We start from the raw sequence: 26,360 nt of genomic DNA on the forward strand, positions 1-26,360 counted from the left end.
GACTGAGCTGGCTCATCCTGGCTCCCACCACCTGTGGTTTTCCTGGAGTATGTTTGATAAGCAACTGTGCATTCACCAAGCTGGCCTTAAGAATAAGGTGGTCTAATTGATGAAGCAATTCCCACAAGTCTTCCCCTGCTCCTCCTGTTGGTACTGCAGTAGGTTTGGGGTAGATCTTGGGAGCCTGTTTTATTTCACTTTATCTTTTTTTGGGGTGGGGGGGTTGAAAGGGATATTTATTTTTTGGTTTTTGTTTTGGCTTTTTGAGATAGGGTTTCTGTGTGGCCCTGGCTGACCTGTAGACCAGGCCAGCCTTGAACTCAGAGATCCACCTGCCTCTGCCTCCTGAATGCTGGGATTAAAAGCATTCACCACCACCACCCAGCTAGGGAGCCTGCTTTTGTTGTTGTTTTGTTTTGAATGGGCTTGAGGAACAACCTTTGGCTAGCTATGGCAAGGTATAAACCTGTTATCCTAGCAATCAGGACTGAGAAGGAGGATTCTGAGTTTGTGGCTAACCTGGATAGCATGGCCCCAGAGAAGTCAGGGCTATATACACCTTGGCTCAGTGGTTAAGAGCACTGGCTACTCTTCCAAAGGATCCAGGTTCAGTTCCCACTACCTATATGGCAGTACACACCTGGCTGTAACTCCAGTTCTAGAGGATCTGACACACAGACATACATGCAGACAAAATACGATTGCACATGAAATAAAATTATAAAAAATGAAAGCAGTAGGGCTGGATGTGGTGGCTTTTCCTTTCTGTCCCAGTGGAGGTAGAGCCACATCTCTCGTGTTCAAGCTGTACAGTTCCTGGCCAGCCAGCCAGTGGTAACACGCCTTTAATCCCAGTACTCTGGAGGCAGAGGAAGGTGAATCTCTAAGTTTTAGGCCAGCTTGGACTTCGGATCGAGTTTCAGAACAGGCAGGGCTACACAGAGAAACCCGGTCTCAAAAAAAAAAAAAAAAAAAAAAAAAGAAGAAGAAAACTTTGCACTAGGGTTGTACACACAACAAAAGGAAAGGGTAGTTTCAGGTTGACTCCATCCAGGTGGATCTCGGTCTACTCAGTCCATTCCCACTCTCAAACCTGCTAAAGCCAGTATTTCCCAAAGTATCCTCAGAGGGGAGGCAGCCTCACTTGAAATACTTTCCTGTAAAGAGGGCCCACATTGAGAACATTTCTTTCTCTCATTCTGGAAGATCTCACCTTTTGCAGTGAGGAAGCTCATTTAATGTCACTTCTCATGGGAGCTGTGGCCTTCAGTTCCCCTAAACCTCAAGGTTGGCACCCCTGAGTCACGCTGACCATAGAACAGTGAGCTAGGGTTTGTATCCGTCCCAAGTCAGGAGCCCATGCCCATTTAGTCTGGTCCGTGCAGTAGCAAATGAATTGACATAAAACATTAGCCACAGAGGATTCATTTGGTTGGTGGTGCTGGTCCAAGTGCCAGCCTGTGACACATCATTTGGTCACTGGAAACTTCCAGTTATTTACTCAGGACAGAGGCCAAAGGATTCCTATTTCCTTTGGCTCTCTCATGCCCTCAGTGTTCCTTACATATCCTTGAAACACAGTGGCTTGACGTGGTTGAAGCACAAACCTCAGGTGGGCCTGGCCACCCTACACTGGCTCAAGGTGCCCCTGTCCAGTCCCCAGCTAGGTGTAAGATCCCTTCAAGGTATCAGGCTGCAAGCTAGAGTCCCAGGTACTCGGCCAGGAACACGGCGAGGATGCGGCTCAGGTTGTGCACGGTGGGCGGGTGGAGGTTGGCCTCGGTGTCAGCAGGTGTGTGCCACACAGCAGGGAAGGGTGTGGCAATGAGGTGGAGCACCGGGACCCCTGAGGGGACAGGAGATTCATCCACCAGTTGCAACCCACAGACAGGCAAGATACTCTGCTAGCGCTTGCTGACCTCTCAACCCAAGAGCTTGGGCATGCCGAGCAAATGCACTACCTCAGAGTTACATCTCCAAGCCTGGAAGAAAGACTTTAAATACGAGAAGGTACATGATGTTTAAGAAAAGTTAGGCTACCACCGAGCTTGTTGACCTGAGTTCAATCTGTGGCACATTGTGGAAGGAAGAAGACTATAGGTTCCCACAAGCTGACCTCTGATCTTTGACCTCCACTGGCATGTGCATGCTCACAACAAATAAAAGTTTAAAAGAATTTAATTGCTGGGTGGTAGTGGTAATCTTTTAATCCCAGTAGTTGGGAGGCAGAACAGGTGGGTTGTTGTGAGTTTAGAGAGGCCAGCCTGGTCTAAAATAAGTGAGTTCCAGAACAGCCCATACTATGTAATGAAACCCAGTCTTGAAAAAACAAAATAAATAGAAACTATTGTTTACATAACAAATCCAAGGAACTCAAAACTGAAGGACTTGGAGAGGCAGAGAAAGAGGCCCTTGCTCCTCACTAGATATATACAAGGCTTGGGGCTGCGAATGACCACAACCATCTCACCTACTTGCCTCTACCTCCCCGATGCTGGGATTACAAATCCACACCACCAAACCCAGACTACTCTCTGCTGGGGATGCAGCCCAGACTTCATCCACAGGAAGCACGAACGTTACCAAGAGAGCCGCATCTAAAGGAGGCACCTACTGCCATTACCTTTAATTAGTCATGTTTAGCTATCTGTTTAGAAACAGGGTCTCACTACAGTAAGTTGTCCTGGCTGGTCTCATTTTCCTTTCAGGTTTTGGGGTGGTTTTTGGTTGTTTGCCAGGGGGTGGGATGGTGTTGGTTGGGTAGTGCTAAGATAATTTAGTCAGGGGCTCTCCCACTGAACTATACTCTCAGCTGTTGGTGCTAAAAATTATGAGCTCAAATAATTCTAAAAATCACTCACTGGGGGATTCTAGGCAGGGGCTCTACCACTGAGCCACGCCCCCAGCCCCTCACTGGGGGATTCTAGGCAGGGGCTCTACCACTGAGCCACGCCCCCAGCCCCTCACTGGGGGATTCTAGGCAGGGGCTCTACCACTGAGCCACGCCCCCAGCCCCTCACTGGGGGATTCTAGGCAGGGGCTCTACCACTGAGCCACGCCCCCAGCCCCTCACTGGGGGATTCTAGGCAGGGGCTCTACCACTGAGCCACGCCCCCAGCCCCTCACTGGGGGATTCTAGGCAGGGGCTCTACCACTGAGCCACGCCCCCAGCCCCTCACTGGGGGATTCTAGGCAGGGGCTCTACCACTGAGCCACGCCCCCAGCCCCTCACTGGGGGATTCTAGGCAGGGGCTCTACCACTGAGCCACGCCCCCAGCCCCTCACTGGGGGATTCTAGGCAGGGGCTCTACCACTGAGCCACGCCCCCAGCCCCTCACTGGGGGATCCTAGGAAGGGGCTCTACCACTGAACTATACTCTCAGCTGTTGGTGCTAAAATTTATAGGCTTAAATAATTCTGCTAAGACTATAGTCCTGTCCACTACTGCTGTCTTTTACTCCCATTTTATAGCTATGGAAATTGAAGCAGAGAAACAGACATACTGATTTGCCTTGAGTTCTAGCCTAGTAAACAATACAGTCAAGATTTGAAACAAAGTCACCAGACTAGAGCCTGTGTTCTGTGTTTGTTCCATTGGGATCCTGCTCTTTGAATGCTTCCCTGTGTGTCCACAGGGACAGCTGGCCTGGGGACCATTAGAGCAGCTCTGACACCTCGTTCCTCACCCACCTGTAGAGGCGCTCACTGAAGGCAGCAGTGAGGAAAAGGAACAGCACTCGCTCGCCTGGCATGCAAGAGGCTCAGCTCCGCGTCAAATCTTGACCCATATTGCCCATTTGATACCCTCCATACTACCCATTTTACAGATGAAGAGATCAGGACTGAGCCACTTGCCAGCAGTCCCTAGCCCTGGGAAGGAGGCTTCCTTGTACCCCTGGCCCCAGTGAGTACCTCTGCGAAGGAAGGGGATGTGGTCATCTTCCACAGGGCCAGGGGGCTCCCCGGGTTGGAAGTACATCACTTCCTGGGGGTGAGACTGCAGTAAGTTCAGACGGTGAAGGCGCTTCTCTGGCGAGGAGTGGGATTGGAGAGCAAGGTTAGTCAGTAGTCAGATATGCCACCCCAACACATGCATGTGTATGGGCTCTGTGTGCAAACAGTGCCCGAAGAGGTCCCTACAACTGGAGTTACACGTGGGTGCTGGGACTCGAACCCAGATCCTCTGAAAGGGCAGCCAGTGCTCTTAACTACAGAGACAACTCTCCAGTGCCATGTGTTTCTTTTAATTGCAAGTTGCCTGTTCCTAGTCCCGTTTACTCCTCTATGTAGGAAGTAGATGCCTCTATTTCTTCCTCCTATTTGTCATTGTGGGTGGGGGAGCGGAGTCAATTTACTCCTTCCAACTTTACAAGGGTTCTGGGGAACTGATGGGCTGCCAGGCTTTTGAGGCAAGCATCTTTACCCACCAAGCCATGTCACTGACCCCAATGTCCCTATTCTATTCTATCTATTTATCTAGACACTTTTAGAGACTGGATCTCAGGTAGCTGCAGGCCGGTCTCATACTCTATGTGGCTGAGGATAGCCATGAACCCTCCCTAATCCTCCTGCCTTACAACCACCTCCCAAGTGCTGTGTTACAGGCATGCACCACCAGTATCAGCTGTTATTTATTTGGAAATAAGATCTTGCTTCACAGCCCAGACTTGCCTAGAATTTGCAGTCCTCTTGCCTCAGCTTCCCAAGTTCTGGGATATAGGTGAACACCACCAGGCAGCTTATTCTAGCCTGAAACTCACTATGTAGCCCAGGATAGCCTTCAACTTGCAATCCCCGAGTCTCAGCTTCTTGAGTGCTGGGATACAGGCATGCATATCATGATGGCCAGTTCACAGCAATGCCCCCCTTAGCATCGTCACCATGCTTATTTTCCATAGAAAAAATAGAGGTTTGAGAGACAAGTGTCTTGTCCAGGCTGACCCAGGGTTTGAAACCAGGCCAGTCTCACATAAGAATTCTACTGTTGCCCAGCTGTGGCAGCACACACCTTTAATCCCAGCACTTAGAAGGCAGAGGCAGGTGGATTTGAATTTAAGGCCAGCCTGGTCTACAGAGTCAGTTCCAGGACAGCCCAGGCTACACACACACACAGACACACACACACACACACACACACACACACACACACAACCTGTCTCAAGAAAAAAAATCAAAACTAAACAAAAGGATTCTACTATCAGAATCACTACACTCGACCTTCATAGGGCAGCTTGTTTCTGTCCTAGTTTCTTAGCCCAGGGATGGGGAACAACGGCTAGAGGAGTACACAGGGGTCAGGTGCCTGTCCTACCCGGCCTTGGCCTCTCCTCCTTACCGATGCTCCTCAGTCGTTGGAACCAGCGGGCTGTGCGGGGGAAGTGACTGAAGAAGATTGGGCTGGATGCTCCCAGAAGGTCAAGAAGGACAAAGAGCTCCTGGGGGAAAGAGTTCAGGGCTGGAGGCTGCTGAGTCCAGTGCTACTGACCCACCCTCCTTCCCCCTCGCTCCCTGTCTCCTGCTCCAGAGCCCAGAGGACTGGATCTTACAATAGCCTGGATCCTGGTAAGGCCGGGGCTGTGCGGTATAGACTCCATGATCTGAGCTAGGTGCCGGGAGCCATAGAGGGAGTCCTTTGGTCCCCACTCCTTCAGTGCCTCCTCCCCATCCAAGAAGAGCAGCTGCAGGGTCACCGGTGCTGCCTATGGGAGCAAGACACCAAATCAGTGCCAACCCTCGGCATCGGCCCAGCCACTCACCCTGACTATTTATTTGCACAGCTGGGGCGGGACAAACCAAGCATCCTCATTCCTGCAATGTGGTGACAGAAGTCACAGGCTGAGGCAGAGGCCTATGTTTAAATCCACACTGTAGGTGGTTGTTAGATAAAGTAACTTACTTTTTTTTTGTTGTTTTTTTTTTGTTTTGTTTTGTTTTGTTGTTGTTGTTGTTGTTTTCAGAGTGTAGGACAGCCCAAGCTGGCCTACACCTTCCGTCCCTCTTGCCTGTCTACCTGGGATTGCAGGTGTGCAGCACAATGCTCAGTTTTCTTTTGTTTGTTTCCTTTCTCATGCTGCTGGAGAATGCTCTAGGATGCCCATATGCTAGACATGCAGGGTTTCATCCAAATGCCCAGGCTACCCTTGAGCTCACTCTGTAACCCAGGCTGGCCTTGAACTTCTCTGGTCCTCAGGCCTCCACGTCTGGAGGAGCTGGGACTACAGGCCTGAGCCACCAGGGTTGGCTCAATTTCTCCTTCTACGAATGGGGTTAACAACAGTTCTGTTCACAGGATCACATTTGAATCCAGGTCTGTAAGAACTGAAAATGAGTCAGCTCTGGTTATAATTACTTAAGTTTAGTTGGGCAAAACAGACAGACAGACAGACAGACAGACAGACAGACAGACGGACGCACTAGGAAATAACTGCACAAACAACAAAACACAATTAAGACATGCTTCCAAGATCACCAGCTTCTGAGGTACAGGAGGCTGCAGGCTGATCTGGCCGTTAGAGCCACTGGTACATTGGACAGGGATGTTTGCACTGAGAGTGAGTTGACTTGACTTAGCAAAGAGTAAACAGTATCCCTAGGGAAGGGGATGGCCTGAACCAGAGCTGAGGCCCAAGGGCTGTGAGAGGAAGGCAGGGGTTAGGAAGACCCACCCAGTGCTTTTGTTCTGTAACAGAAGCACTGGGGAGCCAGAGAAGGGGTCTGAAGAAGAGAGAGACTTGAGGAAATGTGTGTTTTCATTCATTCCACTGATTTCTACGAATGCCAGCACTCAGGAGATGGAGGCAAGAGAGTCACAAGCTCACATTCACTCTGGAGTTTGAGGTTAGTACGGCCTATATGAGACACAGCTGTGACTTGAAGAAAGCAAGGACAGAAGGTCTGTCAACCCAGACCTGCCATGTCACAGCTGGGAAAGCTGGTGCAGAACGGCTGGTTTCAAGGCTAGTTTGGGCTACATACTACTGAAACCCTCTATCAAAAATGGAAAGCATGGCAGATGGAAGGGAGGCTGGGCCAGGGACAGACAGACAGACAGCCCTCCCCGCTCCTCACCTGCTGCTTCAGCCTGCTTAGCATGACATCAAGGGCCTGGACCAACTCCAGAAGCAGGGCACAGGGCACGGCTGAATCTGTGGCCCCCACAAAGGGGGGCAGCCCAGGAGGGAAGAACTTAGAGTCATAATGGCAGGCTAGGGTAAGGTGCCGGGCAGCTCCTGGGTCAAGTGTGGCCACCACGTTCCCGAAGTCCAGTGGCCCCAAGGGGGTTGAGGCTGTGAATGGGTCCAGTTCCACGTGCCAGCCTGCCGACAGGGACTGCAGCGTGGTCTCCAGGAACTAGTGGCAAGAGAGAGGTAGGAGGGTGGACAGGGACTGGGGAGGAGGTGGGGAGAAGGGCCTTGTGACTGGAGCCATGCAGAGCAGTCTGGGTGACTAGAAAGTCCCACTTTGCTTTAAGTTGTTCCCTTAACATAGACTTCTGCTGAGAAGCAGCTGGGCGCCATGTGTAGGAGAACCATACCTCTTGAGAGTAACAAAACTTGTCATGGCTTATTTTGAGACAGATTCTCACTATGTAGTCCAGGCTAGCCTCCAACTTGCTGTATAGCCTAGACTGGCCTAGAACTCCAGATCATGCTTCTGCTTCAAGAATGACAGGATTATAGACCCAGACCACTACCATACCCAAATGAGTGCGTCTCTCTCTCTCTCTCTCTCTCTCTCTCTCTCTCTCTCTCTCTCTCTCTCTCTCATACACACACACACACACACACACACACACACACACACACACACACACTCACACACACTTCTCTCTCCCTTTCTCCCCTCATGTTGATTCTTCCAAAATCACATGTAGGCCAGCTTTCAACTACCTCCCTTTTCCTCTTCCTGTCTCTCTCCATGGTGCTGAGGATCAATCCCAGGATTTCCTGCAGGACACTTACACAGCCACAGGCCCACACTGGTGAATACTGGGCAAGCCTTCTACCATTGAGCCACACCTCCATCCTCACATTGGTTAATTCTAAGCGGAGCCATGCTCTGACTTCCTCTTAAAAAGTTCTCACTATGTGCCAAGCCTGTTTTAGGATCCCTATGAAATCAACAATGTCAGTGAATGTCCCCATTTTGAAGATGAGGAAACTGAGTCCCAACGAAGTTAAGAAGTTAGTCCAATTAAGGTGGATCATAAACACATGATCTGAGTGGCAACAAAGTAATGCTACACTATAAATTCTGAAGCCAACCTTCTTGGGTTTTACTTTTAACTAGCTGTGGGATTTGTACAAAATGTAATAACTGCAGTTTCTTCATCTATATAGTGGAGATCATATTAGTTCTGACCTCACCGGAGAGTGCATTGCTTCTGCCTAATATAGGGAGTCATATAGTCTGGTATTTGTGCACCACCAGGAGAATCTAGTCTGGCTCACCCATCACCACCACTCACCTAACCCTCTACTCCCTATCTCCTCCCCCCCCCCCCGACCCCCATCAGATCCCTAGCCTGCCTCCTGGCTGTTTTGGCATCTTTGGTGCCTGAGTTCCAGACTGAGGAAAGGAAGTTAGGGGTTGAAAATAAAACCCTTTACCTTTCTCACTTGGAGATTGCCAGGACTACCCGGGGGTCGCACAATCAACAAGGGACGCAGGAAAGTTCCCCACAGACGCTGCGGGTCCAGCTGCCCTACCACCAGCCGCAGCTTGGCTTCTGAAAGGCTTCCGATCAGCGGGACCTTGGTTGGGAAATGGGATGGGAAAGAAAAATGAAAACAGCCCCATTCCCACCCTATCCTGGGCGCCGTTGGCCACTAGGGGTCCTGGCTCTTCTTGGTAATGCACAGTCTCCAGCATCAAAGATTTCCTAGACTGGGAGAAATCTTCAAAGCAAATCTGGTCCAAACTACTGCAGTCCTGACGAGAAAATTGCAAACGGTTGATGGAGACTTCTAAATAGCCGACTTGGGAATAGAACTCAGATCTACCAGTGTTGCTATGCGGACTCTCCATCTTCAGAGGGGTTATCACAAAACAAGTCTGAAGCCTTATTTTGTTGGGTAGGGGCACGCACTCAAGTGATGGATAAAGAAATGGCACATGCGGCACGGGCCAAACGATAAGGCCACGTTAACCTGAGACTCAAAACGAAGGGAAAGAGGGAAATGACGCTGGCTGGGCCCCAGCAAGGGCTCACCCGCAGATCCCGGCTCCGTGACACCTCCTCAACCCTAGGTTGCCAGCTACTCCAGACGATATAGAAAGCCAAGCCCAGGGCCAGCGCCAGCAGCAGGAAGGGCAGGAGCTGCACTCGCGGTAGAAGACGGCGCTTGGAAAGTGAGGGTGGTTTCATGAGGCCGCGATCCCCGAGCCGCTGCCGGGGCCGCCCGCGGCTCCCGGGACTCATGGCAGCTTTGCCCTGAAACCAATCCCGGTGCGGTGGTTTGAGTTTAGGCCAAGATCCGCCTCTCTGAGGTTACAAACCCCAATAAAGAAGCAGAGCTGCGTCCTTCCCCCGCCCCCAGACGATTGCGATTGGCTCGTCTAAGCGCCGCACCACCCAAAAGGGAGCGCGGAACCCTTAGGGCCCGCCCCCACGGAAGAGGGACAGTCAATGAGCTGCGCCCGAATGTGTGAAACCTTCCCGGGCGCGGGGCCACGCCCCTCACGGAAGTCGATCAAGAAACTGTCGTTCAAGGAAAAAGGGGCGGCATCCATCCCTAAAAGAAGAAGCCGATTGGTTTGCCTGAAGCCATGCGCTCAAGAAAAGTGTCGGCGGGTCTTTGGGAATGGAGTCGTGTTGTCCTTCTTCCAGCTAAAAGATTAGACGGGAAGATAATTTTAGTCAGATCCTGTTTATTTTCCTCACGAGCAAACACCCTATTGTGATCCTCAGAGGCTTCAAATCCTCCCTAAAGGCATTTTCTAGAGAAGAGCGCAGCCTGAGAGGTCGCTATGGTAACAGCGCACGCCCACAGCCGCCGGTGCTTAGTTGCGCAGGCGCCGCCGGAAGTGAGCCTCAGGAGACGGAAGTCCTGCCCTTCTCTCGCTGTACTCCAGGAGCTAGAGCAACGCGCTTGGAGGCGGGAGTGATCTGCGAGCGAAACCTCCACCATGTGAGGCCGGGCTGGGCTTCGGCGGGGTCACGGAGATGGAGGGGGACAGTTTAGCTGAATAACGGTCGAAATGGGGTGCTCATAGCTGAGGGTAGAGTTCCTCGGGCAAAAGTAATGTCTTCTGGGATATTTGAGAACGAGTATGGGGCCTTGGATCTTAAGTTCCGGATCGGGGGTAGCTTTATTCCATAACGGGCGTAAGACTCTGCTAGGTACTGAGTCTTGTGGAAATGAACCGTAAAGGGAAAACTGAGTCTGATGGCACATGCCTAGAATCCCAGGCCGAGGCAGGAGTATCGCTAGTTTGTGGCCAGCCTTGGTCAGCTTCATAGCGAGACCTCTTACAAAAGTAATAGTAATTTTAGATGGAAGTGGTCTTATGGATAAAGAGCTTGACGGGGAAGGAAGTACTATTAGAAATAAAGATATGGGACTAACCAGGATGAATTAGAGCGTTTGGATCTAACTAGAGACTATCTGAGTAGCAGGCTACTACAGTGGTTTGGCATATTTATTCACTGAGCATATATTCTGTAGATTGCTTGTGAAACACATAGTAAATAAAACGTTCTTGCCACCAAGGAAAAGAAGATCTCCCTGGGGCTTGTGAAAAGAATGGAGTAGGGAAGCCATAGCGTAATAAACAAGTACATTACACTATGTCTTAGATGATCGGGGTGTGAATGGAGAATTGAGTACAAAGGACATAATGCCAGTAGGTAGCATAGAAGGATGCACTGAAAGCCCAATACTTGGGCTGGAGATTTAGCTCAGTGGACAGAGTACTTACCTACCGTGGGTACTCGGTTTGATCCTCAGGTACACACAAACTAGACATAGTGGCACATGCCTGTAATCCTAATACTCTGGAGGCGGAGACAGACAAGTCTCTGAGTTTCAGGGTAACCAGGCTTATACAGTGAGACATTGTTGTGGGATGGGGTGGGGGATCAAGGAGAGATGTGATTGAAGTTTAGGTCATGAATAGGAATGGCCACGTTTTGGATATAGCATGGAGGCAGATGACAAGATATGAGGATAGAGTAAAGTTTGAAAGGAGAATCAAGTGCCCCTGTAATCTCAGACCTTGGTCGGTGGAGTTAGGAGAATTGAGGATTAGATGTCAACAGTGGGTGGACGAAGTTTTTGAAGGAGCTGGAGCTAAATTGGAAATGTCTCTCCTGCCTCCAAAAAGACTGCACCAGGAAAGGTGCTAGGGGCCAGGCTGGGGAGACACTGGACAGTATGGCTTTGATTAATTAAACTTCCGACCTGAACCCATCCCACCCCTGGGTTCTCTATCCAGGAGTCTCCTCAATAAACCCAAGAGTGAGATGACCCCAGAGGAGCTGCAGAAGCGGGAGGAGGAGGAATTCAACACAGGTCCCCTGTCAGTGCTCACACAGTCGGTCAAGAACAACACACAAGTGCTCATTAACTGTCGCAACAACAAGAAGCTCCTGGGCCGCGTGAAGGCCTTTGACAGGTGAGTGCTGTCTTGGGGCCTATCGGTCTGAGGGGCCTGAAGGAAAGGTCATTCCAGAAGAATTGTGATAAGGTGGGCATAGTAACAAAGCCTTTAATCACAGCACTCAGGGAGATCACCATGAGTTGGAGGCCAGGGTCATATGGCAAGACTCAGCTCAAAAAATTAGAAAGTGGGGGGGTGCTTAGCCTTTTTTTTCTCTAATCTTATGTATTTGGGTGTTTTGTCTGCTTGTGAGTCTGTGGACATGTCTAGTACTTTCAGAAGTCATCAGATCCCCTGGCAGGAGGAAGGACTGGAATTAGGATGTTTGATTTGTTCATCTATAGGCCAGGCATCAGTGTCACATATCTTCTATTGCTTTCTAGTCTGTTTGGAGGCAGGGTCTTAACTGTGTAGCTTAGGCTGGCTACAGATGTAGCAGAGGCTAAAGTCATACTTCTGATCCTCCTGTTCCATCTCCCGAGCTAGGATTTCGGATGTGAAGCATACCCTCCTGCCGTATTGTTTTAGTTAGCATGTGACGTCATATGCATCTGGCATTGCACTTTGCTCATATTCACTGTCCTCAAGCAAGCATTTGTGGAATGGAGTGAGCCAAGTGTAAACACATGGCCACCTGGCCCCATGAGAACAGGAGTGCGTGTGTTAGGAGCCATGTCCAACCCTAGCACTCTGAGACCCTCTGGTTTGGAGGGAGCAAGTGCTTCTCTCTTGCTGCTTCTCTTAGAATTAATGGCAGAGCCAGGGCCATTTTGGTGGCCTTTACTCTTTCAGGGTCCTAAGCTTCATTCATCCAATCTTCACATCAGCCCTGTGAAATAGACTGTCCCCATTTCAAGAAGGGGGAAACTGAGGCACAGAAGGGACAGTTAAAAGCAGGCTGAGATCGCACCTTGCAGTCTGCCCATCCCCACCATGGAGCCTGAACTTCCCATGCTGCTGGAGGGTTCACACAGTGCCAGGCAGAGGTGGGCACTCAGAATGCCCTCCTCACTCGAGCTTTCCCCCACCCCATCAGGCACTGCAACATGGTGCTGGAAAATGTGAAGGAGATGTGGACCGAGGTCCCCAAGAGCGGCAAGGGCAAGAAGAAGTCCAAGCCTGTCAACAAGGACCGCTACATCTCCAAGATGTTCCTGCGAGGGGACTCGGTCATCGTGGTGCTGCGGAACCCGCTCATCGCCGGCAAGTAAAGTGGAGGCCTCTTCCTCTGAGAGCCTGCAGAACCCTGCCCAATGGGCTAGAAATAAAACCCTGTGCTTTTTGTTTTTTATGTTTTCCAGTGGTCTTTTCTGCCCTTGGGTCTTAGAGAGAGGGAGTGTGTCGGGCTGAGCACTAGGACAGGGCCCGTGAGTGCCGAGGCATATGACTGCCCATGTGCGAAGCAGACGGCTTAGACAGAAAGGACCGTAACTTAACTTTTGTGTGCTGTGGGCAGAGGGACTCTTTGACTATGTACAGGTGGGAAAGGGAGGCCTATTTAAGAGGATCATGAAAGGACCCTGCTTTGTTCTCTGGACTGTTCACAGGGCCCTCTGCCCTACCCACAGCTCTGTCCATCTGTGTCTCTGTCCCTGCCCTCCCATGTAACTTTACACACACAATTTAGAAGATCATGGGCTGGAAGTCAGGAATATGCCCTCTTAAATATATATGAAGCACATATGGGTGTTTTGCCTAGATGTGTCTGTTCTTGGTGCCCATAGTGGCCAGGAAAGGAGGGTTGGATTCTCCTAGAGGTAATTACATGTGGTGGTGAGCAGCCATGTGGGTGCTGGGAATGAAATCTGGGTCCTCTACAAGAGCAGCCAGTGCTCTTGACTGCCAAGCTGTCTCTCCAGCTCTATCTCTCCTCCTTTCTTCTTTACAAGACAGGATTTCTCTGTATAATCCTGGCTGTCCTGAAACTCAATTTGTAGACCAGGCTGGCCTCAGATTCCCCCTGCCTCTGCCTCCTGAGTGCTAGGATTAAAGATGTGAGCCACCACCATGCAGACTAGCTGTCCTGAACTGTGGAAGCCACAGCTAGTGTGAGCCTGCGACCCCTGTACAGAGCTGCGAAGCCTGCAGCCAGGAGAACTGAAGTGCTTGTTCAATCAAGGCATGTGTTCCCTTAGCTGCCAGGAAGAGCAGCTCTGCTGTGGACTGAAGCACTGAGCCTAGAACCTCATATGCTTAGAAAGCTCTCCCCCATGAGCTACAGCCCCAGCCCTCCATTCGCTTGTATATATGCACAAGGACAGTATTAGGTGTCCTCTGACACTGCCCTTGATTCCCTTAAGACAGAGTCTGACATAACAACTAGGCTGGTGCCCAACAAACTCCAGATTTGAACTCAGGGTCTCATGCTTATACAGCAAATGCTCCTAACCACTGAGCTGCCTCCCCAATCCTTCCATTAGACAGGGAACCTCTTAGGAAGTTTCCCAAGCTGGCCTTGAGCTTGTAATCTTCCTGTCATGGTCTTCCAAGCAGCTAGGATGACAGGCCTATGTCACCACAGCTGTCCAGCTCATTCAGTTGAAACTACTAAGATTATTGACATGTCCCAAAGTCACCCAAGTAAAAAATAATGAAGCTACATCTAGATAGGCAGGCAGGGCTGGTGAGTTGGCTCAGTGGCTACCAAGTTTAATGCCTAGTACCTGTATCTGTCAACTTAAATTTGCCCCATATCTGCCACCCATATCTAGCCCCTCCCCCCCCATATCTGCCTGTAACTACAGATATGGGTGCACCAACATTTTGGCTTCCCTGGCACCTGCACAGAAATACACATAGATTAAAAGTAGATCTGTATGCCAGGCCTAGTGGTGCATGCATTTGATCTAAGCACTCAGGAGGCAGAGGCAGAGAAATCTTTGAGAGGCCAGCCTGGTCTACAGAGCGAGTTCCAGAGCAGCCAGGGCTACACAGAGAAACCCTGCCTGAGAAACAGAATGAAGGCAGACATCAGTTACCCGTGATCCCACAGCTTTAGAGGCTGAGGCAAAGCTGCCACAAGGTCAAGGCCAGCCTGGGTCTACATGGTGAATCCCTGCCAGGCATAATGAGATCATCTCAAAAAGACTGTTGAAAGTACATTTGGGCCGGGCGGTGGTGGCGCACGCCTTTAATCCCAGCACTTGGGAGGCAGAGGCAGGCTGATTTCTGAGTTTGAGGCCAGCCTGGTCTACCAAGTGAGTTCCAGGACAGCCAAGGCTACACAGAGAAACCCTGTCTCGAAAAACCAAAAAAAAAAAAAAAAAAAAAAAAAGAAGAAGAAGAAAGTATATTTGGAAAAGAGCTAGCTTGGGCACTGCCTGTATCTCCTTCCACTTGATGGGCACCCATGATGTCGGACCAGTGAAGTCGGGCACCTGACCGCCCCTGATGCTCGAGGCTCTGCTAAGTAGAAGCAGGGCCAGGCAAGGAGGCGGCTGTGCACTGAAAACCTAGGATGGAGCCTCCCGACCCACAAAAGCTGCAACCCTCCCTCTGCATTCTGGGAAGGAAAGGAAAGGGAGCTGGTCTCTTGCTGGGGAAGTGGGCGATAGTGCCATGGAGGAAGACAGCTGGCTGCTCTGTGTGGTGACCTGAGGAGCGGCAGTGGGAGCTGAATGTGGCCACTGGGCCTTTACACCTTGTTTCTTCTTAGTAATCAGGACTACACTGAGAGACCATCTCAAAAAGCCCAAATAAATGATAAGTAAAATAGTAAGCTATGCAGGTAAGCACTGTCTGTCCACTCAGCTGCCCTGAAGTCAGATTACTTCACCCAGGAGCAGGGCCAAATGGAGCCTTCAGGTCCCTGGCCTGTCACTCTGAGCACTCCTCACCAGACATGGGAACCGCTTGCCTCTCTGAATGCCGAGGTTACAGTCCTGGGCATCTGGCTGTCCAAATGGTGCTTTTATCTGGCTTTTTTTTTTTTTTTCTTAATTGCATGTGACAGTGGTAGTGTGCTTGTGTGCATATGTGTATACATGTTCACATGTGAATCGGGACATGTGTACACATTTGTATGGAGGCCCAGGGTCACATGGGAAGTCTTCCTCGATCACTCTCCCCCATATGTGGGCACTATGGGCCAGAGCTATGGTCTCAAGATTGTCGTGGCCAGCACTTTGTCCACTGAGCCATCTCCCCTGGCCCTTTCTGTTTTGACAGGGTGTTGTTATATGGCCTAGGCTGGCCTCAGATTCTTGGATGATGGGATTATAGGTGTACATCACTTCTTGAATAAATTATTTGGGGGGAAAGGATAGGATCTCACTTTAGCCCTAACTAGTCTGAAACTAGGCAAAGTAAATAAGGCTGGTTTTGAACACAGACAGTCCTGCCTCTGCCTGAGATTGCTTTCGAATAATCCTTTCCAGGGATAAGGCCAAAGTGGCGTTAGGAGTTTAGTGACAGCTAATACAGTAACCCAATTAAGAACTGAATCCGGCTGGTTCCTGCTGCTTTTGCTGTTTATTTGAGACAGGGTCTCACATAGCTCAGATAGCCAACCTGCATCCTGTCAGGATGAATGACCTTCAATTAATCCTCCCACCAAAGCCTCCCAAATGCTGGGGTTACAGTGCCACTCATTGCCTAGGTCTGATATTTCTGTGTTGCCTTCCAGAGAAGCAGCATGTTCACATGCATAGCTTTAATTTGTACATATGTCTTAAATAGTTTTCAATAAAGATTATGTTAGGGGAGGGTACAGTAGCAATGTGGTGTCCGTGGTTTTTTTGTGCTAATGTATGGCTCCAATTGAGCCTCATTCATCTGTGGCAGACTATGTCACATACACCTAGTCATCTCCCTTTCTAGCCTGGCCTCCTCCCGCCCCATAGAGCAGCTTGACTTACTAGGGTCTCCACCAGAAGCCAAAGCCTTGAAGTACGAGGGGTCAGCTATGAGACATCTTTCTGGGAACCTTGGGGAAAATTCAGCATCCAATACTAATAAAGGAGGCCTGTGTGTCTGTCTGTCTTCAGATGGGCCAGTCACAAGGAGGCTTCATCCCCAAACCCTCTCTGGGAGATGGAAGGATCTGGCTACCTCAGTGACCCCAGGCTCCTCTTGCTTGGCTGCCAGCTCTCACCTCTGACAGCTCCAGGTCCTGCTGCTCAGCTTCTCCCACAGCCTAGCACAGGCAAAGAGCCTCCCACCCCAGAGCCTTTTGATTGCTTTCCTTTGGTCATGGCAGTTTCCTTTGATCCATTTCCTGGGATCCCTCAGCAAATCCTTACCACCTCTCTGTGGCCTTCATTCTGGTCCAGTCACCTACATTCCTCTCACTGGGCTCCCAATGACTGGAACAGAGAGCCAAGGAAAACAGCCCAGGAGTCACTGCTAAGAATCTGTGTGGGGCTGGAGAGACGGAGTTCTGTTCATCCCATTTACATAGAGGCTGACAACCATCCAGTCCCTTCAGCCATATGCAAGCACTTCATGCATGTGATGTAATCTGTACACACACGCAAAACAATCGTACACATAAAGTAAAAATAAAATTTTCAGTGAGTCTGGGATGAAATTCCAGTTTCTGCATCCCTGCCCACTTCTTCCCCATCTGCAGGCCCTGGCTTTTTCCAGTGGAGCCACAGAAGCCTTTCTCCATTCTTCCTGGTCCTAGGACCTTTTTTGTATGCAGTTCCATCTGCCTGGAATCTTGTCCTCCAGCTCTTTAAGCTGTCTCCACTTCTTTCAAACATGACCTAAGCATCAGGTCTTCACAAGTGGCCTCCCAGTCGGTTGTCCTAGACACCTCAATTCTTTTCATAAAGGATTCCTCAACAAATATATACACATGGGGACCTCTGGTTCCTTCTCCATTTCCCCAGCATTCCCCCACACGGGGCCTGGTACACAGTAGGTTCTCAATACATGCTAACTGTACAGACACGGGTCCCTTTACCTAGCAGTAACTTTCCAAGACCTCATCTCCAGGCACATGCAGCATCCCAGAGGGCAAGGCATTGCCGATGGCAGCTTCCTGGGGTGAAGAGCTCAAAGGCACGGCCCAGGGAGCGAGCTCCAGGTGCGGACGTGGACGTGGACGCTGCTCCTGAAGGCTGAGACGCAGGCGGCGGTGGCGCCAACCCTGGCGGATTTCCGACTGCACCTGCAACGCAGGGTGCTCAGGGTGGCGCTGTTCCCAGGCTGGCCGCCAGGGGGCACGGGCGGGCCAGCCTCTCCTACCTCTTTGTTGATGAAGCAGTAGAGCACGCTCACCAGGAAACCCTGCCAGAGGAGGAGCAAGATCAGATCGCTGCTGTGGACTTTGTTTTCAGCCCCAAAGTACTGTGGCTGTTACTGCCCTGGTCCTAGGTACCGAGGGCACCTGCTTACTGGCTCCCAGCTCTCTGTAATGTTCTCCCGACCCCCAAAGTCTGAGAACAGGCATTGGAAGTTGAACGTCCTGAGTGTAGAAAGCAATTTCCTGCTTTCCACATTTGAGACAAGCAGTCTAACCACTCTGTGCCTCCCTGTCCTCGTCAGGAAAAATGAAGGCGGTGGTTGGAAGAATTGTAGTATTAATGTGTGAAAAGATGTAGCGCTTAGCTGTCTGTGGTGGCACATTCCTTTAATTCCAACACTCTGGAGGCAGAGGGAGGCAGTGCTCTGAGTTGGAGTACACCCTTGTCCACATAGACTTCTGTGTCCATCCAGAACTGCATGGTGAGACTCTGGCTCAAAAATAACAATTAGGGCTGGGCGGTGGTGGCGCACGCCTTTAACCTTTAATCCCAGCACTTGGGAGGCAGAGGCAGGTGGACTTCTGAGTTCGAGGCCAGCCTGGTCTACAGAGTGAGTTTCAGGACAGCCAAGGCTACACAGAGAAACCCTGTCTCGAAAAACAACAACAACAACAACAAAAAAAAAAAAAAAAAAAAAAACAAACAAAAAACAATTAGGGCTGGAGAGATGGCTCCGGGGTTAAGAGGTCCTGAGTTCAATTCTCAGCAACCACATGTTGGGATCTGATGCCCTCTCTGCTGGTGTGTCTGAACACAATGACAGTGTACTCGTATTTAATCTTTTTAAATAATAATAGTTAATTAATTATGGGGCTTGAGGTTTTCTCAGTATTGGAGCACATGCTTAGCCAGCTGGAACGAGATTACAGGTGTGAGCCCTAATACCTGGCTTAAGTTGATTTGTGAAGTCAGCTATGAACACGGGCTATTATTAAGATATTCCTAGGATTTTCTACAATCCCATGAATATCGAATTCAAATCACACATCTCCCCTTCCAGGAGAGGAAAACGACAAAATTGAAGTTGGCCTTGGGGAACTGGCCCCTCTTTTTTTCCTGTCCCTGTTGCTCAGCTCTCGCCTCTCGCCCCACTTGCTGTGGAGTTGCAGGGCACCCTCACCGCCCTCCATCACACTAGCTATCCTCTGCCTTCAGGAATCTTCATTCTAGAACATTCCTCTAGTTGTGTGACTGGCTGTTTACGTAGTAGGGTGTTCCCTCTGTCTCTCATAGAGTAGGGGGCCAACCATTTGGCTCCGGGGTGTTGCTAGGTACACATGTGCACCATCTGTTCTTGCTTCCTTTCATGAATGCATAGTCTCACAGGGGAGACTGGTGCTATCCCCACTTTAGAAAGAAGACTGAGGCTCAGCTGGATCCAGCAGAGTAGGAACTAGGAAAGGCAAGCAGCATCGGCCTCACATTTTGGAACTTCCTACATCCTTCAGTTCTGCACCTTGGGGGTAAAGGAAACCAAGAAGCTGGCAAGTACCAGAAACTAAGCCCCAGCTCAGTCCACCCCACAGCCCTTCCTCCTCGCCCGGAGGCAATGCTGGGGAAGGCTTTGTGGTCCTCTACCACCATCCCCACGTTCCACTCCCACCGCCACAGTTCAGGGCAGCCTTTAGGTATTTTCTGCCCTGTGCATGCATGATGAACGAATGAGTGAAATCTCTGGGTACACTCCAGTCAGTAGTGGCTGCTCCAGTGAATGGCGATATGGCTGTGTCCCGATGGAGAGGAAGGTCTAAGGGAGGAAGGTGGAGCCCCTGCACCCAGTCTCAGCACCTGGAAGGAACTGAGGAAGATTTCAAAGGCCAATTTGGCGAAGCGCAGGGAGCCTTCAGCCTGTTCCTCCGTCACGGGTGCAAACACCACTTCGTGGACGCCCAGCAGGGGCACCAGTGTCAGCGTGGAGCGAGCCAGCCTGGGAAGAGACGGTGTCGGTGGTCCGCACGTCCTCGCCCCTGACTCTGGCCCCACATTGCTTCCCACATTGGGTCCTCAGCCTGTCCTCACCTTAGTCGGTAGTCGGGGCAGCGCATCTGCCGTGTCCTCAGCTTTGAAACAAGGATGCCAAGGATACGGATGAAGATGAGGAAATTGATCTGTGAGGAGAGAGAGACTAAGCCAGAAGCCATTCGGTTCTGAGGTGGGACAAGGGGTTGGTGCTCCTCTTCCCCAGAATGAGAAATCCCTGAGCACAACCTGAAGGAGGCGAAACTGGCCCTACCAAGATGGTTATTAGGATGGGAGTGCGAATGATCCACCAAATGGCTTTGACTTCGTTGCGCTCCCAGCACCTAGAGGAGGCAGGGTAGAACTGAGACGCGAAATGTCCCCACGAACCCCCAGTCACCCCTAATCAGGCAGGGTCCCTCAAGCCCTACCCACTGTCTTTAAAGCCCATCTACATTCATTTAAGAACCACCGTCTCCGGCTTTCCAAAAAGCCTCCTAATCCTCCACCTTTCCCAGCCCATAATCCCTTTATACCCCGCCCACATTCTCCCCCCCCACCATCTCTTTCCCACCCTTTCCCGCCCCGTGTCCCACGTAGTTCCACCCCCAACCAGGGCCCCGCCCCCCAAACCCTGCAACTCACTGCGTGTTCTCGTACAGGTACCTGACGATCACCCAGGGGATGACGAAAAGCGCGGGGGCCCCTGTGCAGACCCCGATCCCCGCCCCCCACCCCGCCGCAGCTGTCAGTGTGCACACAAGCCCCTTCCAGGCCCAAGACCCGCGGAATTCTTCAGCAAGGGAGTGGGAGGGGAGGAAACGCGGATCGGCAGGGTAGTGGGGTAACTGAGATGAGCTGGGCTGGGCGGAGGAGTGGGGTGGGGGGTGCACAGAGTCAGGGCTCACCCCAGCCAAGAAGCAGGTAGCAGCGGAAGTGTCCCTTTTCTGAGCGTCCCACGATCACCAGCAGATGGTGCAGATACACACCCTCCACCAGCAACCAGGTGTAATTGGCTCCCACACAGTACTGGGTCATGATCTGGACGGTGCGGCAGGCAGCTAGGGCCTATGAAGCCATCAGAGAAGGGTAGCCTCTTTTTATTACTATTTGTATGTATTGCTTTGTGTATGTGGTAATAAGTCTTGAACCCAGGACTTCCTCTTGTAAAGCAGGGGCTCTACCACTGAGCCACGCCCCCAGCCCCTCACCGGGGGATTCTAGGCAGGGGCTCTACCACTGAGTTACATTCCATTTCTTTTCTCTTTGAGTCAGGGGCTCAATAAATTGTCCAGGCTGTCCTTGAACTTGCTCTGTAGCCCAAGCAGGTTTTAATATGTCAGTCGTGCTCAGCTTTCCACCTAACTGGGACTATGGAACTTCCCGACCTGACAGTCTTATCTCCATCTCTTGCTCTCAATTGTTTTACTCTGGCTTTCCAGCAAATGGCTTATCTTATCTCAGCTTATCCACTTTCACTTGAAGACTCTCCCACATTGACCCCTTAACAACCGCCATTTTCTAGCGTTACCACGGTGACATACCCTTAGAATCCCAGCATGTAGCCTTTGTCACACTAGCTCACTTTTTAAAAATATTTTATATTCTGTAGGTTTGTTTTTCAAGACAGGGTTTCTCCGTGTAGCCCTGGCTGTCCTGGAACTCACTCTGTAGACCAGGCTGGCCTCGAACTCAGAGATCTGCCTGCGTCTGCCCCTCAACTGCTAGGATTAAAGGCATACACTGGGCCAGAGAGATGGCTCAGAGGTTCAGAGCATTGGCTGTTCTTCCAGAGGTCCTGAGTTCAATTCCCAGCAACCTCGTGGTGGTTCAAAACCATCTGTAATGAGATCTGGTGCCTTCTTCTGGTGTGCAGACATACATGGAGGCAGAATATTATATATATAATCAATAAACAAACAAATCTTTTTTTAAAAAACAAAACAACATGTACCACAATCTCTCTGCCACACTAGTTCTGAAGAGCAATTCCTGTGGCTGAGGAGACTCAGCAGTTAAGAGCAGTGGCTGTTCCTGCAGAGGACCCAGCACCCACACTGCAGCTCACAATTGTCTATAACTTCAGCTCTGATACCCTCCTCTGGCCTCTAAGGGCACCAGGTATGTACATGGTGCACATACATACATACATACATACAGGCAAACACACACACATGAAATACAAATTTTAAAAACGTAAATGCCAAGCTATGTTCCCACAGGTGTGTGAAGGTCAGAGACCTTTTAGGAGTTCGACACCATGTGGGCTCTGGGGTTGAACACAGATCATCAGCTTGTAAGCCAATATCTTTAAGTACTGGGCCATCTTTTTTCCCCCCTCTATTTTATGTGTAGAGGCATTATGCACATCTGTGCATCACAGGTCAAAAGAGAGCATCGGATCCTCTAGAACTGGAGTTACAGATGACCGTAGCTGCTGTGTGCGTACTGGGAATCAGTCCAGGGTCCTCTGTGAGAGCAGCCAGTGCTCTTAACCATGGAGCCACCTCTGCAGCCCAGACGGCCTCTTAATCTTTCTTTTTGTTTTCCCAGTACCGAACCAGGTACTCCATTACAGAACTCCACCCCCAAGAACCTCAGCCCCCGACACACACACAATTATTATATAAAGTCCTCTGTTCACAGCCCCAAGTTTCATCTCCCTGCCTCAAGGAACGAACCAGTTCCTTCCAAATCCCTATTGGTCTCTTCCTCCCATCCTGTTCCCATGCTCTCAATATGTAGTGATGAGGAAAGGTATGGAAATAGATGGGAAACTTTTTGGTCCCACCAGGAAGGAGGAGATGGGGTACCTGGTTCCACAGCGTAGGGGTCTGGTCCCCAGTGTAGGGATCCAGTGAAGGCAGCAGCTGGTCTCGGGTGAGGATGGCTGCTGCCCGCAGCATGAAAGATGTGAACAGGTTCATGTGGATGTAATTCCGAGTGCAGTGCAGCCGCCTGGGGGATTTGAGAGACGAAATGGGCCGGGAGCCACCGGAGAGCTGTCCTCAGGCATCTAGAGACCCTTGGAGCAGCCCACCCCACCCACCCCACCCCTGTCTACCCTAGAGTCACAGCATCTCCTATCTTAACTTTAGTATAAACTCAGGCCGTCTCTACCACACCAAGCAGAGCTGGCGGCTCACACCTGAATAAACTTAAGATGAGAAGGGCCAGCAGCAGGGTGGCCAGGGACAGGGAGTAGCCCACTGTATACACAACCTGCAGGCGCTCCAAGATCAGCTTCTGGTCCTGGTGGAGACAAGGAAAGTAAGAGAAGACGTGACTCTTTCAGCTGGTCCAGAGGAGGCCTGGGGCTGCCCTCCACCCCTCCCCTCACACTCCAGTCTCTTCTGAGAAAGATGATCCCACGATGCAAATCGCCTGTTTTCTCCTTGAAGCTCCAGTGTACTTCCTTAAGTGGTGTTCACTCCACCCTTCACCTCCAAGGCTGAATGGGCACATTTGCACACACACACACACACACACACACACACACACACACACACAAGACTTGTGCCACCACTGTAGCCACCATCACGTTGCCTGAGTTGGATTTTCATTACTTACAACCCAGAGTTCTACTCAGTACAAGGGGTGTCAGCGTGGGCCTGAGATTTCGAGGTCTTTTTTTTTTTTTTTGAAACTCTCCCCAGACATCCTAGCCTGAATCCCTCCCCACCCCTCACCTGAAAGGCCCCATTCTTCTCTGGATTCTCACACTGAGTGTGGTCTCTCCAAGATTCCCACTGGCCATCACTGCCACACTGGCGGAAGACGAAACCTGCAGACACTGTGGGAGCATAAGGAGTGGTGTGGGGGTCAGGGGAAGAGGGATGGTGTCAGAGAAAGAGGTGTAGCAGTGCACCACTGTAATCTCGACATTTGGGAGGCCGAGGCTGGAGGACTGCCATGAGCTCAAGGTCAGCCTGGGCTCCCAAGTTGGCTCAACAGGTAGAAGTGCTGACAGCCAAGCCAAGAGACCCGAGTTTGATCCCCGAGACTCACGTGTTGGAAAGGTTTCTGTAAGTTGACCTCTGATAACACCCTTACCATACCGAATTCATCCACACATACGTGTAATAAATAATGACAGGGTAAGTAAATCATGTGACAGAGCCCAGGGGACACAGACACTGGGAGACACCTGGCTTGACAGACAGGGCCAGCAGACAGAGAGGAGCAGGAGAAGCTAGGTGAGGGTGGAGTCCAGGATGAGGGGTTCAGGGAGCGTCTCACCCTGACGGTACCAGGGCAGATACCAGGGGCAAGACACCCGGGCAGTGGTGTTGGCGGCCGTGTAGTACCAGCAGACATACATATCGAAGGAACCGTTACAGGCCAGGCCTAAGGAAGAGGGCAACCGAGCCTGAGGCTGAAGGAGAGGGAAGGTCTGGCTTTTCATTCTTCTACACCTCCAGGTTGCATCGCCTTACTGGCCACAAGCTCCTCCTACCAGACCTCAAGACCCCACCCATTCATCATCCTAGTCCCACTCCAGGCTCCTCCCACCAAGTAAATCCCAAATCATTATTATCTAAAAAGCTCAATTATCAAGCTCCACCCCCAAACCGACCCACTGCAGGTCAGGTCCTGCCCAGGGCTGCTCCTCCTCATCTGCTACCTTCTGGTCTTCAGAATCCAACTCCGGTCCCCAAAGCCAAGCCCCACCCACATCTCCCAATCCCTCTAGTCACACCTGAGGGAGGTTCTGTGGCCTCCAAGGTCTTTTGGCATTCCTGGCCATAGCGCTCCCAGCGCTGGTACAGGTCCCCCGTCGTCTGCCCCTCAGAGTCTGTCTAAGAGAATAAAGAAGGGAGGACAACCCCCTCCCCAGGGTAACCTCCTCCCAGGCCGCAAGCTGGGAAGGGCCAGAAGAAGCCTTAGAGATTTGAAGCGGCTGTCCAGTATTTTACACAGGAGTCCTGGGTGGCTTAAAGATCTCTTAGATGAAATCGAGGTGCCTAGAAAACCGCCCAAAGGAAGGGGTAGCTTGTCCCCACCCGGAGGACTTGTGAGGGAAAAAAATGTGAAGAGAAACTACCAGTTTATACAGGGCGGGGGGTGGGCAGCTTTAAAACTCTCCTTAATGTAGGGGAAGGCTCCATCCCAGTGCGCCTGTATCTCTCTAGGTCCTCACCTCCGCCCTCTGGAGTGGAAGTCCCCACCACAGCAGCAGAAGCAGCAGCCGCAGGGGCATCCTTGAAAGGTGATGGAGACTCTGGCCACTCGGAGGCAGTTGGGCTGGAGGGTCCCAAGAGCAGACCCAACTTTGGGGCTTCAGCCCAAGTCAGTGCTCACCTGCCAGAAGCACATGGCGTCTGAGGCCAAGCCCCCGTTTCCTCACGTGAGGATTCGGGGCGGAGCAGGACTAGGCGCGGCCTCCAGTAGATAAGTGAGCTGGGATCAGCTAAGCCATTCCCAGGCCCTCCTAAGTGTTGCTGAGGCAGCCAAGGTGGAAGGGAGGGGTGTTTGCGGAGGGGCCTGTTGCCCTAGAGCTGTGACGGGCAGAAGCGTCAGTGTCACCTAGAGGCTAGACCGGAGAGACTCTTGGGAACCTGGAACCTCCTTAGAGAGGAGGGAATAGAAACCGCCAGTAAAGCCTTGAAGGGAACTTGAACGGATCATTTGAGTTCGCATCCTGCCAGCCCAGAGTTGTGCTTTTTGTTTTTAATTTAGACAAGAGCCCAATCCTCTAAAACTTCTCTGGCTTCAAGGAGTCAGAGGGACAGCGCTCTCCCAGGGTCTAAATATTTAGGGACCAGAGAAATATTAGACCCTGGGTTTCTGACTTTCGGATATTAGTTAGATGCTCTGAAATTTTTTTCTAACCCCAACTATCATCCCCGCCCAGACAATGTGAATGCAGGGTTTCAAGAGGGAATCTCAGAGCTACAGAAAAGAAAAGAAAAATAAAACAAAATAAAAACCAACTAAAAAAAAATAAAAAATCACGGACTCAACTTATAAGGGATAAGAACAGAAAGACTCGGGGACAATGAGACACAAGAGAGAGATCAGAGACTAAAGGGCAAAACAGAGATAAAGACAAAGATGTGGCACTGAGACAGAGGAAGTGAGACAAAGATAGAGACAGGGAGACAGAGTCAAGGGAGAGATAGGCCCAGGGCAGGAGCTTGATGGAGACCCCTTACCTGTACCGAGTCCTGCTCGCAGTCTCCACTGACACAGCTGCCCTGCCTCTTCTGCCAGAGAGCTCTGCAAGAGGTGACAGGCGCTGGCAGCCTGGGGTGTTGGGAGGGGGCGGGGCCAGGGCGGAACAGAGAACAGGAGGGGGGAGCTCTGGGGAAGAGTGGGAACCGTGGAGCAGACACGTTTATCACAGCCACTGTGTGTCACGTAGAGGAAGCAGCCACACAGTTATGGTCCCCCCTCCTCCAGGCCACAGACACACTATGCCATCCAGTCACTTACACAGCCTCCTACGCTGCCTCACACAGGATCCCGAACGCCAAGCAGGAGAGCGGCGGAGGCTCACGGAGTGAGACTCCGTGAGTAACAAGTTCATTCATAGCTGTACAACTGGGA

The 26,360-nt window shown here is 51.0% G+C and overlaps 3 protein-coding genes across 3 annotated transcripts; 1 reads left to right on the forward strand and 2 right to left on the reverse strand.

The window, feature by feature from the left end:
- Positions 1-1,409: 1,409 nt before the first annotated feature.
- On the reverse strand, positions 1,410-9,465 carry Qpctl (glutaminyl-peptide cyclotransferase like). The gene is made up of 7 exons (XM_034488726.2): positions 9,212-9,465; positions 8,610-8,753; positions 7,069-7,350; positions 5,547-5,699; positions 5,336-5,435; positions 3,913-4,029; positions 1,410-1,846 (listed from the first exon to the last, which is right to left on the reverse strand). Exons 1-7 carry the CDS (start codon positions 9,419-9,421, stop codon positions 1,701-1,703), a joined length of 1,152 nt encoding a protein of 383 aa, XP_034344617.1. The 5' UTR covers positions 9,422-9,465; the 3' UTR covers positions 1,410-1,700.
- A 514-nt stretch (positions 9,466-9,979) lies between these two features.
- Snrpd2 (small nuclear ribonucleoprotein D2 polypeptide) lies at positions 9,980-12,892 on the forward strand. The gene is made up of 3 exons (XM_034510537.2): positions 9,980-10,130; positions 11,437-11,616; positions 12,638-12,892. Coding segments are annotated over exons 1-3 (357 nt in total). The 5' UTR covers positions 9,980-10,128; the 3' UTR covers positions 12,813-12,892.
- Positions 12,893-17,089: 4,197 nt separating this feature from the next.
- Positions 17,090-26,060, reverse strand: Gipr (gastric inhibitory polypeptide receptor). Its single transcript, XM_034512696.2, has 14 exons — positions 25,967-26,060; positions 24,952-25,112; positions 24,511-24,610; positions 24,051-24,158; positions 23,501-23,604; positions 22,960-23,063; positions 22,625-22,769; positions 20,720-20,879; positions 20,457-20,517; positions 20,086-20,155; positions 19,872-19,960; positions 19,641-19,779; positions 17,794-17,835; positions 17,090-17,716 (listed from the first exon to the last, which is right to left on the reverse strand). The coding sequence occupies exons 2-14, from the start codon at positions 25,009-25,011 to the stop codon at positions 17,510-17,512; spliced, it is 1,389 nt and encodes a 462-aa protein (XP_034368587.1). The 5' UTR covers positions 25,012-25,112; positions 25,967-26,060; the 3' UTR covers positions 17,090-17,509.
- Positions 26,061-26,360: the final 300 nt, after the last annotated feature.

This window comes from Arvicanthis niloticus, chromosome 1 (genome assembly GCF_011762505.2).
Source record: "Arvicanthis niloticus isolate mArvNil1 chromosome 1, mArvNil1.pat.X, whole genome shotgun sequence".
Taxonomy (NCBI): domain Eukaryota; kingdom Metazoa; phylum Chordata; class Mammalia; order Rodentia; family Muridae; genus Arvicanthis; species Arvicanthis niloticus.

Coding starts and splice junctions, on each gene's coding strand:
- Qpctl (XM_034488726.2), bottom strand. CDS start 9,421: ATGAGTCCCGGGAGCCGCGGGCGGCCCCGGCAGCGGCTCGGGGATCGC. Junction 7,351..8,609: donor GCAATCTCCAAGTGAGAAAG/GTAAAGGGTTTT, acceptor TCTTGCCACTAG/TTCCTGGAGACCACGCTGCA. Junction 1,847..3,912: donor CATCCCCTTCCTTCGCAGAG/GTACTCACTGGG, acceptor CTGTCCCCTCAG/GGGTCCCGGTGCTCCACCTC.
- Snrpd2 (XM_034510537.2), top strand. Junction 11,617..12,637: donor CGCGTGAAGGCCTTTGACAG/GTGAGTGCTGTC, acceptor CCACCCCATCAG/GCACTGCAACATGGTGCTGG.
- Gipr (XM_034512696.2), bottom strand. CDS start 25,011: ATGCCCCTGCGGCTGCTGCTTCTGCTGCTGTGGTGGGGACTTCCACTC. Junction 20,518..20,719: donor CTACCTGCTTCTTGGCTGGG/GTGAGCCCTGAC, acceptor GGGTCTGCACAG/GGGCCCCCGCGCTTTTCGTC. Junction 19,780..19,871: donor TGCCCCGACTACCGACTAAG/GTGAGGACAGGC, acceptor GTCTCTTCCCAG/GCTGGCTCGCTCCACGCTGA.